A 12,633-nucleotide genomic window follows, 5' to 3' on the forward strand; every position below is an offset into this window, starting at 1 on the left:
TGTGTTGAAGTGCCCTCTTTGTTTGGCTGTAAAACACGTTGCACCTTGCAACTATGCATTACTGAGAACATCACAACTTGGTAAAAGCAGAATAGTGTGAAGAAAAGCACAACCTCCCTTTTTGTCCCACTGTCTCTCTAAAGACCAAAACCTTCTGTAATATAATATCTAAAGTGCATTTTTCTATGCTATGCTAAAGAAATACTTCTTCAGGCTTATTTTAGTTTTACCAAGGGTGATATGAGACAATTGATATCAATGTATGTTGATAAAGCAGGACGAGGTTAGCCAAGCTTAGGATAAAGACTGTAAGCAATACTCTACCTACCAATTCCTATTAAGCCTTTTATCATAAAGCGCCCTGCAATGCTCATTTTCAGGTGTATATCAGTATGTAGTGTCTCTACTTTAAAGAGTCCTCTCTTGCTGATGTTCTGGGGCCGTATTCACAAAGGATTTTAGGGCTAAAAGTAGCTCCTAACTGGCGAATTTAGGAGAAACTCCTAAGCATAATGGGCGTGTCAGTCTTAAATTTAGGACTCCTAATTTTATTCACTAAGAGCAATTCACAAAGTATTTTAGGCCTAAAAGTAGCACCTAAGTTTAGGAGAGCTTAAAAGTCCTCGAGAGGACTCCTAACTCAGTAAGACCTATTCACAAAGAATCTGAAAATGGCTGAGAGACGAAATGTTTTGGAGACAATGGAAGACTGTGAATTGATCAAGAGATATAGGCTAAATCGTGAGGGTATCACACTTGTTGTGGAATTAGTGCAGGATGCAATAACATTCCCGACTAACAGGAATAACCCGATTAGTCCGGAAATAAAATGTTTGGCAACACTACGATATTTAGCAACAGGGAAAATGCAACTTTGCAATGCCGACGATTTAGGAATATCGCAACCATCAGTCAGCCGTGCCATAAACCAAACCATCAACGCGCTCTCTAGACCACATATCATCCAACAGTTTATCTGGTTTCCTTTGGACAATCAACAACTACACAGGATCAAAGCCAACTTCATGGCAATTGCAGGTATGCCCGGTGTGGTCGGTGCTATTGACGGGACGCACATAAAAATAATTGCGCCATCAAAAGATGAGGACGTGGTCGTCAATAGAAAGAAAGTACATTCCATCAACACGCAGATTGTTTTCATTCATCATGATAGGGGGACTTGAACGGCGGTATGGGCTGTTATTGAAAGTGTTTAAGTGCTGGAAATATGCTCATTGGATAATAGTTTGCAGGGTGCTTTTAATTGCCTCCTTGATTTAATGCAATTTACGTATTTTTATTGTTTGCTCTCTCTCTTTAACGTTCATATACAACGTCATTATCGTGGTCTGCACAAACTTGTCATCATGCGTGTATTCTGCTAACTGCACTGTCCATAACTATTTGATAGGAATACATTTCTAGCCTAGGCTATTTCCTTGTTTTAGTGGGCTCGTTTGTGGGATGTTGCGGATGAGTTTCACCGAGACCGCCTGCTCTGAACAACCAATCACCGTACTGACCGCTTCTAAACTCATGCACGAGAATCAACGTAATCCATAGCAACGGCGCGTCACTCTTAGTTCACTCTTAGTGATTTATCCTTAGTATGAGTAGGTCTCAGCGGCTTTGTGAATAACTTTTAAGAAAAAACTCCTACGTAAAATGTTTTAGCGCGAGTTAGGAGCACTCCTTGCGGTAAGATAAAAATGCTTTGTGAATACGGCCCCAGGTGTATATCTGTATGTAGTGTCTCTATACTTTAAAAAGTCCTCTCCTGCTGATGTTCAGGGGCCGTATTCACAAAGGATCTTAGGGCTAAAAGTAGCTCCTAACTGGCGAATTTAGGAGAAACTCCTAAGCATAATGGGCGTGTCAGTCTTAAATTTAGGACTCCTAATTTTATTCACTAAAAGCAATTCACAAAGTATTTTAGGCCTAAAAGTAGCACCTAAGTTTAGGAGAGCTTAAAAGTCCTTGAGAGGACTCCTAACTCAGTAAGACCGATTCACAAAGAATCTGAAAATGGCTGAGAGACGAAATGTTTTGGAGACAATGGAAGACTGAATTGATCAAGAGATATAGGCTAAATCGTGAGGTATCAAACTTGTTGTGGAATTAGTGCAGGATGCAATAACATCCCCGACTAACAGTAATAACCCGATTAGTCCGGAAATAAAATGTTTGGCAACACTACGATATTTAGCAACAGGGAAAATGCAACTTTGCAATGCCGACGATTTAGGAATATCGCAACCATCAGTCAGCTGTGCCATAAACCAAACCATCAACGCGCTCTCTAGATCACATATCATCCAACAGTTTATCCGGTTTCCTTTGGACAATCAACAACTACACAGGATCAAAGCCAACTTCATGGCAATTGCAGGTATGCCCGGTGTGGTCGGTGCTATTGACGGGACGCACATAAAAATAATTGCGCCATCAAAAGATGAGGACGTGTTCGTCAATAGAAAGAAAGTACATTCCATCAACACGCAGATTGTTTTCATTCATCATGATAGGGGGACTTGAACGGCGGTATGGGCTGTTATTGAAAGTGTTTAAGTGCTGGAAATATGCTCATTGGATAATAGTTTGCAGGGTGCTTTTAATTGCCTCCTTGATTTAATGCAATTTACGTATTTTTATTGTTTGCTCTCTCTCTTTAACGTGCATATACAACGTCATTATCGTGGTCTGCACAAACTTGTCATCATGCGTGTATTCTGCTAACTGCACTGTCCATAACTATTTGATAGGAATACATTTCTAGCCTAGGCTATTTCCTTGTTTTAGTGGGCTCGTTTGTGGGATGTTGCGGATGAGTTTCACCGAGACCGCCTGCTCTGAACAACCAATCACCGTACTGACCGCTTCTAAACTCATGCACGAGAATCGACATAATCCATAGCAACGGCGCGTCACTCTTAGTTCACTCTTAGTGATTTATCCTTAGTATGAGTAGGTCTCAGCGGCTTTGTGAATAACTTTTAAGAAAAAACTCCTACGTAAAATGTTTTAGCGCGAGTTAGGAGCACTCCTAGCAGTAAGATAAAATGCTTTGTGAATACGGCCCCAGGTGTATATCTGTATTTAGTGTCTCTACATGTCTCCATGCTTTAATGTTCAAAAAGCTCTTTCTTTTTCTCATACAGCCTGTGCTGCAGCACCTCTTTTCACCCTCTGTCTGAAACCAGAGCCCAGTCTGCTCTGATTGGTTAGCTGGCAGGCTCTGTTGTGATTGGTCAACAGCTTAGAGATGTCCCGCCCCTTAGCCTTTAACGTACAATGTGTTGGAGCGCTAGCCAATAGAAGTGCGAGTGTTCCATAGTGATGTCACTATGGTCCAAAAGAAAAAAAAAGGAGTCCAATGGAGGTTTCACGGGGGAGAAAGACTACGGCAATCTGTTCTGTTGTATCTCTATTTGTTTGTAGCTGTAGTCCGAGTTCAGTGCCAGGACTATTTCTTGACAAGCAGTTTTTCCATCTCGTTAGTACCACATCTCCAGCTTCATCCTCCCTGCTCCTCCCTAACAAGCTCCTTTTTTAATTGCCTTTCCTCTGCCTTCCACCTTTAGTTCCTCCCCCTCTCCTCGTCATCCTCACCAGCTGTTGAACCCGGTGGGCCTCAGGTGTCTCTCCAGCTCCTCCTGGTTTATCTTGCAGGCCTCCATGTTGAGATACTTGAAGATGTGGTATTTTCCCTTGGAGCAGATCTGCGCCGGGGGCATCTGCAGCGGGTTGTTGTCCAGCAGGACGGTCTGCAGGTGCCGCAGGTGGCGGTAGCACAGAGGCACATGGGAAATGCGGTTGCAGGACACATCGAGCCGGACCAGAGGGAGCTCGGATATTTCTGGATGGTACAGAAAGACGGAATCAGTCAGTCTCATTGGGGCTTCAAATTGGTGATCCTTAACAAAACATCAATTTATTTATCAAATCCCATATATACATATGGATGTTATATAGAGAATTTTTTTATCAGCCACATGTCAAAGGACAGCGTCATTTCATATTAATTCTTACTTTTACATTTGCACATATCGCCAATAAATGAAACTTAGACATTTTAGCACTTTATTTATTTGTAATTGCAACTTCCTATAGTTTTTTGACTGCCTCTTTAACCTCTGTCAGCTGCAAATATTCAGCAACTCCTTCACAGATGTTTCAAATTAAAAGCGTCATTTCCTGGAAGGGTGTTTGAGGTGGAAAACCTACAGGAAGTGTTGAGTTTTATTGACGGTAGCTGAACAGCAAACAGGGAAAATAATGTTTGATGTCAGAAAGTGAGTATCACATGACTCATGTCATGTTTGGTGATGGAATAACATCTGTTCAAATGTTCATCTTCATGACCTTACAATATGAGCTGTCAAAATAATGGCTGTTCCGACTACCTTTACGTTTTGTTTTTTTACCCCATCTTTATACATGTTTAAGTCCAGCTAACTTAGGAAACAGGAAAGGTAATTTCCCAACACTAAATCAATCAAACGCCAGGTCAGACATGTCCACCATATTCAACAACTCTAATACCAGTGCAGAGATGGACAGGCTACTTTTAACAGTTGTGGCCAAGTTTGAATTTAGAAAAAGGAGGTGCCAGTCCACTTGAAGTCTGTGTACTTCCAAAAGTGTATTCCTTTACATTTCCTTCTAATGAGCCAGAGAATGAGGCACTAATTGAGTAAGGGCCATTAGTCAATAAGTCGGAAGCTGGTCAATACCTCTACATGAAAATAATCCATAGCTCAAAACAATGATGCAATGATCCTTTACATTAGCATCCATTATGTTTAGAGAGCTATGGTTTGAGCAGGGTGTTGGAGATACTTTGCAGGCTTAGGGGAGCTCAGTGGATAAAATATTGTTATTATATTCTACATTTATAGATGATATATCGATGAGTCTTTTCAAATCACTCCATGGGGACTGGACAAAGACATTGCTGAGGTTTCTGGGGTCAGTTGAGCGGGCATTTAGAAAAGCTGCACTGGTGCAATGTGAGCTGAGATGATCGAACTGGGTTTATTGTGGGAAAGAGAAATGTAAAGGAGGTCAAAGGATGTTCCAATGAGTCTCTACCTTCAGGCAGAGTGGTGAGCTGGTTCCTCCTCAGGTTCAGATCCCTCAGAGACTCCAGCTGTCCGAGCTCTGCTGGCAAACACTGCAGCTCATTGCAGCTCACATCCTGAGAGAGAAGCACACACAGGCAATATTCAATTCAAGGCTTTATTGTCATTTGGAAATTAGCTACAGTGTAAATATAGCAATGAAAAACTGAAGTCACAGGCCGTTTCTCAATGTCGAGTATACCTGCTGCAGAGCCACTATTTAAAGTATACTACGTCATCGAGTGGCGCCGAATGCGGGGCATTCAACATGCATTTAAACAGTCCTTCGGCGCGACTCGATGACGTCGTATACTTGAAACAGTGGCTCTGCAGTAGGTTTACTCGACATGGAGAAACGGCCCCAGGCTCCTCCAACAGTGCAACATATATATTTCCAAAACTGACCACCATGTTTAATACGTGTCTTTTTAGAAGTCTATGACCCACAAATACTGTGTACTGTGATGTTGAGAAAGTGCTGCGTGGCCATAGAAACAGGCAAAAAGAAAACATGGCTGCCGAAAGAGGAGCGATTATGCCAACAGTGTGGAGGAACTGCTTTGGAAACAGAGCAGCACTTCCTCACACAATGCCCTGAATTCAAACCTGCATTGAAATCATTCTTGCCAAAATTCAATAATGGGCATCCTCAATTATTTTTGAAAAAAAGATTTTAAAAAATCTGACTAGGTGAAATGAAAGAAGTCTGTCTGCCTGACAACATGAATCAGAATGACTGAGCCTCAGCCCTCAAAACTCTTATTTCTATTATTATATTTTATATGCATTTTCCCATTAGCATTATCCTGCACTATAATCAATAGCTTTATAGCCAATCTTTTTGTAAGTTAATTTTCTAGTTCATGTTTAAAAAGTATATGGTTTTCCCAGCGAAGAAAACTTAACAGTACATTACAGATGTATATTTATGTATAGATGACGTAATAGTACGAAGCTTTGGCAATACTGTATGTCATTATGGTCATGCTAACAGAGCTATTTGAATTGGAGGAATCCTAGAAATCGGCGTGTGTGTGTGAATCATACCAGCTGCCGGAGGTGTGTGAGGGAGTATATGGAGGCAGGTAGTGAACACAGCTTGTTGTTGCTCACTATGAGCACTCGCAGGAGGGGAAGCTGAAACACCGATGGGGGTAAACTGGACAGAAGATTGCGACTATACACACACACACACACACACACACACACACACACACACACACACACACACACACACACACACACACACACACACACACACACACACACACACACACACACACACACACACACACACACACACACACACACACACACACACACACACACACACACACACACACACACACACACACACACACACACACACACACACACACACACACACACACACACACACACAATTTAAAAGGCATTGAGTTCAAGATGTGATCACTGATACATTCTTGTTCTAGTTAGATTAATAACAATTCAGACAAGTAAAAACAATGTGTTTCAGTGAGAATATACAGCAGCTGGCCTATGAACAATGTGGAGCTACTTATCATCTTTTCAAACATTTTATTCAGTATATTTGCACTCTTGCTGCCTGTATTAATAGCCACCGTCTCCTAGCAACAGTAACATTATAGTATGGAGGAGAGAGGAGTGTAGGTGTAGATGTGTAGTTGTAAGGTTTTACAGGATTTGTACGGCCTCCCTTCATCTCCAGCATAAACAAACACTGAAGTTCAAACAGCTGCACTTTAAAAAAGGCGTCTGCACCTGCAATCTGCTAACTGAGAAATGGATGCAAAATGTTGACTGTAGTAGCTTCAAGAGAAACTTGAAACTAAAAGATAATTACAACGATCTACAATTTGGTATTATCATGAATTTAAAAGACCCACTTACTGGTTAAACTTTGACCTTTTCCACAGCTGAGTGCAAACTGTCCAAGATCTTTACAATCATTTTGGGTGCATTCCTTTTGATCTTTTCCAAGTAAACGTATGTACATTAGAGGAAAATGCTGGATAACAAATTCCATAACTTCATAGGCTCTTTCTATGTTATTCACACTTAACTTGGTGAAGTCTGGTGCATTTTCCGAACGAATACCCATCCAAAACAGTTTTTAACTGCAGAGCTAATAGAAATGACGTATGAATCTTTGAAAACATGACCAAAGTTGTAAGGAACACAAATGATTTTCTTTAAGAGGAGTTGTCCAGACTGGAGGCGATGGAGCCATCAGTGTGTCGGATGGGAGTTTTGTGTGTTAGGCCCCTTTCAGAAGGGTACATTTTAAATGTGAACTTTAGAGACCTGTAAAACTAGTGTGAATGTCATTAAAAGTACAATAAAATGAGGGGATTAGATGCAGACCGTGGTGCTGAGTTACCTGAGGTTGAGGTAGGTGAGGGCCTGCAGGTTCTCCAGGCTGGGGGACAATGAACGCATCCCATTGTGGTAAAGACTCAGCGTCTCCACGGAGATGAACTGACACAGCTCCTCCGGCAGCTCACACAGGCGGTTCTTGGACAGATCTGACGACAGACAAAACGACCAAACATTAGACTGGTCCATCAGAGTTGATCCAGTATTCATGCGGCAACCACCCAGAGAACAGTGAGACACCATCGGAAAGTAATGAACAAACTTTCTACAAACTTTTAAACTTGGGATGGAATTTCAGTAGGAATGGGGATAGCAAAATATCTTGCGATTGTTTTAGGCCAGATCTCTTTTTGATTTATGTAGTGGAATTTCAGGAAAGAGAGCTTCAGGTAGGGTGAAGCATTTCATTTTTCATTATGCACAGCTGTAGAAAAGAGAGCTTTGGGGCATCTTGGAGATTCAGCGGTTAAAAAATTAAAACCATGAACACCAATGTACCATTTCTAAATTGTGTTCCATGTCATTAACCTCTGCCCTCATGTTTCCTTTCACTTCCAATTTGAAATAATGACATATGCCATTCAAAATAATAATAATAATAATAATAATAATAATAATAATAATAATAATAATAAAGAAGGAGAGCTTTCAATCGAAAATAAACTTATTTTCCCTCGAGACAATCAACAAAGAATTTGATGGAATCAAAAACAAATGTTTCCAAACCAAGACGAAAAGACTTGGGAAAGCAAATGTGGGTAAAGAGTTTAGTTAGATGGGTGCATACGTTGGAAAAGTACTTCCATATAAGGTTGAGTATTCACCCGAAAGAGAGAAATGTAAATGGCATCAGCAGAGGCCCAGATATCCTGACTGCTGGCACCTTATAATATATTTTGTTACACTTCTATTGCCCGCGGCATGTAACATAAGCTTTTTGTGACCATTTTTTTGTATCCAACCGCCAACAGAGATCTTAACCCAGGTGATATCAATCAAATTCATACTTTGGTTTTATGTTGTGCCGCTTTGAGCCAAACGACAGCATCTACACTATTTTTTTAAAACCACAAGCGTCAGGAACCCACACGGACTGGGTGAGCATTACATTACATTGCATTTAGCTGACGCTTTTATCCAAAACGACTTACAATAAGTGCGTTCGACCAACAAAATACAAACTTGAAGAAAACAGAATCATATAAGTATATCAGGTTTCATAGAGCTAAAAGATTTCAAGTGCTACTCAACTGGTTTTAGATAAGCCAGTCCTTTATTAGTATATAAGTGCTTTGTTAATAGTTCTATCGCTCGAAGTGGAGTCGAAAGAGATGAGTTTTCAGTCTGCCCCGGAAGATGTGTAAGCTATCTGCTGTCCTGATGTCAATGGGGAGCTCATTCCACCATTTTGGAGCCAGGATAGCAAACTCACGTGTTTTTGCTGATGGGAACTTGGGTCCCCCTCGCAGTATGGGTGCAGCGAGCTGTTTGGCCGATGCAGAGCGGAGTGCACGTGCTGGGGTGTACAGTTTAACCATGTCCTGGATGTAGGAAGGGCCAGATCCATTCGCAGCATGGTAGGCAAGTACCAGTGTCTTGAAGTGGATTCTAGCAGTTACCGGAAGCCAGTGAAGTGAGCGGAGGAGCGGCGTGGTGTGGGAGAATTTAGGAAGGTTGAAGACCAGACGAGCAGCTGCTTTCTGGATGAGCTGCAGAGGTCGGATGGCAGGTAGACCAGCCAGGAGGGAGTTGCAGTAGTCTAGGTGTGAGATGACGAGAGTCTGGACCAGAACCTGCGTCACTTTCTGGGTCAGCTGGGGACGTATCCTCCTGATGTTGTAAAGCGTATATCTGCAGCAGCGGGTTGTAGCAGCGATGTTTGCAGTGAAGGACAGTTTATTATCTAGGGTCACACCCAGATTCCTTGCAGTCTGAGTCGGGGAAACAACAGAGGTGCTGATGTTGATTGTTAGGTCAAGAGTGGGACAATCTTTTCGCGGAAGGAAAAGCAGTTCAGTCTTGTCAAGGTTGAGCTTGAGGTGGTGAGCAGACATCCACTGAGAGATGTCAGCTAGACAAGCAGAGATGCTTGCGACGACCTGGGTCTCTGAGCGGGGAAAGGACAGAATTAATTGGGTGTCGTCAGCGTAGCAGTGGTATGAAAAACCATGCGGGCTAATGACAGATCCGAGGGAGTTTGTGTACAAGGAGAAGAGGAGGGGACCAAGAACAGAGCCCTGAGGGACCCCTGTAGTTAATTGACAAGGGTCGGACTCGGACCCTCTCCAAGTAACCCTGTAGGTGCGGTCTTTGAGGTATGAGGTGATGAGGGAAAGTGCAGAGCCTGAGCAATGCCTAAAGGAGCTCTAGGCTGCTTTCTGTTCACAGTTACTCTACATACTTTCAATTGACTTCTTTGAATATAGCCATCCATTTTAGAGATTCTTTTTTTTGGAAAGATTGGGTTAGATGTTAAAAGTCAGGAATGCATTTCCACCAATAATACTAGTATTGTTCAAGTTTTAGCACAGATATTAAGTCATGTTTTGATGAATGCAACATGCTTTCAATTAGAGTTGAACCAAATTAAGAATAAATTCCCCTATGACACTCGTTTTTGTTCATGTAAACATTTTGGCATTTGCCTGCCGTGGAAAAATATAAGTTAGTTTACTTTCTGCCATTTTATACCATACTGTATGTAATCATGGGTAAATCATGACAACACTGGATTCATGTCTAAACAAAAATAAGCATTATTTGCAGCCCTTAATTATTTGCTTATGATTGAATTCTCTATTTTCTAATTTCTTTGATCTAAAAAATAAATCACTTAAAACGCAATGAAATTACAAAAGAAACAACACACATTCTCAAAGCCCTAACATTAGATCTGGGTTTTTTTTACCACTTTTGCAGTCAATAAATCAAATTCCTCTCAAAACCAATATATTCGGTTTCACTCCTCCAAACCCCACATTAACAACAATGAAGATGTACCTATAACTGAGATGTATTGGGGGATTGAAATCCCTGTTAATGGCAGATCCATTTTAGACATCATCCCCCACCATCCTCTGTATATGTTGCTTCTCCTTAACACCTACCTTTAGGTTCTCCAACCCCCCTCCTAATGACAGTAGTGCTGGGCGTGCTCATATTGACCCTGTCATTAACATATCCTCTTCTCTGTGTGGCCTGAACTCTACATCAGGCTGTGTGTGGGATAAAAGAATAGTGAGCATGCAGCAGACACAATAAAGCATCAATAGATTGTCTATATAGTGGTTCCAAATAGCAGCATTAGCACGGAGCGCTCACTGGTAGCAGCACGAGACAGAAGCCTGTCAATGGCAGACAGCCCAATGGCTCTCTATTGATTCTTGTTGGGAGCAGCAGGGCTTCCTCTCTTTGTTAGGGCTTCTATGGTTTGCAGTCGGAAAAATGACAAAAATCAGAAAGAAAGAATACAACTTTGACTGTTGTGTACAGTAAGATGGGATATAGTAACAATGGGGCATGGTGTATGGAGTACAACTGATTGATATGACACACATTGTGCAGCTACACTGGAATACATTTCTTGTACAGTTAAATGAGTGTTTTCAGAATGGATTTCTTTTTGGCTTCCGGCTTCATCTTAAGAGTTGTTTCTTTATGACCATTATCAGTCTTTGTTTTTAAGATATATAGGATACAGAACTGCGGCTGATTATTTGATGGCCAGGAAATTAATCAGCCACTTTTCTAATAACTACTTAATGGTTTTATGTCAACATTGATTCGTTACAGTACATTTGTGCACTGCTTTATCTTATGTGAGAGTAAAGTAGATACTTTTATTTTTTAAACAGTGTCAGACAGGAAAGCAATCTGAAGGCATTTTAAGCCAATTCTCACTACTTTTGACATTCTAAAACAAAACTATAAAAAAAAAAATCTAATTAAAAGTTATTACTAATTTAAAAACCAAAACAAATCTTTCTCTGATCTCTAAAATTAGCTAATAGCTGATCATACGTATGAATAAGAAAGGAAGTAAATGAAGGGAAATGTGGTCTAACTATTTGTTACTACTACATACTTAACCAATAAGCCATTTACTATTATCGAGACGATGTAAGAATGAACAAAGACGAGACCGAGTGTTTCATATTCACCCATTTCACATGGCCTAATAAATACAGCCCCATGGTTCATTTTGTGTGTGTGTGTGGGTGTGTGTGTGTGAAAAATGTGAGAGTAGCTAGATGATACTGTACAGTAGCTCTAAAGCCTGATCTCTCAGTCTTCACTGTCCCATAGCTGGAGGGGGGCTGTCTGAACAATAGATGGGGGTTGAAATAGCAGTGAAACGTGTGTTAGAGAGAGAGAGAGAGAGAGAGAGAGAGAGAGAGAGAGAGAGAGGAAGAGAGAGAGAGAGAGAGGAGAGAGACAGAGACAGAGACAGAGAGAGAGAGAGAGAGAGAGAGAGAGAGAGAGACAGAGAGAGAGAGAGACAGAGAGTGTGTGTGTGGTGTCTGCTCGGGGAGATGGAGGGGTTGTCTAACCTCAGTTTTTGTTGTTGCAGAAAACTACACATCTGAGAGCTTTAGTTTGGTTTAAAAACAGAGAGATGATTTGGATGGAACTTATTTATACTACAAACATATTTGCTGCACAACACATGCATACACACATTTGTACAGTACTATACTTGTGAGCACCTTGCAATGACTACATTTATTCCCTATACTTAACAGTAGCGGGCCATGCATTTCACACCTAGGCCTTCAGTAGTTTCCTACCTGAATAAATCCAACTCTTAATACCATCATTATGACGTCACGGCCATAGAAACCATTAATATTATACAGAAACACAGTATAACAGGGTGTTGCATCACAGACGGGTATCTAATGTAGCAAAATGAATGCCATTACTAAAGGAAGAAACACAAATAACATAATGCATAAGTGTCTTTTCACTGCAGCCACACACATCATCTCTGGCAGAAATGCATCAAAATGTACTCAACAAAATTACAAGAAAATATAATCTTTTTAAATTAAAGTCATTATAGCCTATACTCACCAATAAGTTTGATTATCTCTACACCAAATCCCTCCTCCTTTCTCTCCTCAAGAAGAGTTCA

At 41.0% G+C, this 12,633-nt stretch overlaps 1 protein-coding gene across 2 annotated transcripts in view; it reads right to left on the reverse strand.

Moving 5' to 3' along the window:
- Positions 1-12,633, reverse strand: part of lrch4 (leucine-rich repeats and calponin homology (CH) domain containing 4) — a 43,929-nt gene that overhangs the window by 15,677 nt on the left and 15,619 nt on the right. For both annotated transcript variants that reach the window (XM_079669132.1, XM_079669131.1), the window contains exons 2-5: positions 7,504-7,648; positions 6,168-6,297; positions 5,092-5,197; positions 3,610-3,856 (exon numbers count right to left, since the gene is read on the reverse strand). In XM_079669132.1, coding sequence (XP_079525258.1) covers positions 3,610-3,856; positions 5,092-5,197; positions 6,168-6,297; positions 7,504-7,648 — 628 coding nt within the window. The remainder of the gene's footprint in view (positions 1-3,609; positions 3,857-5,091; positions 5,198-6,167; positions 6,298-7,503; positions 7,649-12,633) is intronic.

Source organism: Notothenia rossii (genome assembly GCF_949606895.1).
Source record: "Notothenia rossii genome assembly, chromosome: 3".
NCBI lineage: Eukaryota > Metazoa > Chordata > Actinopteri > Perciformes > Nototheniidae > Notothenia > Notothenia rossii.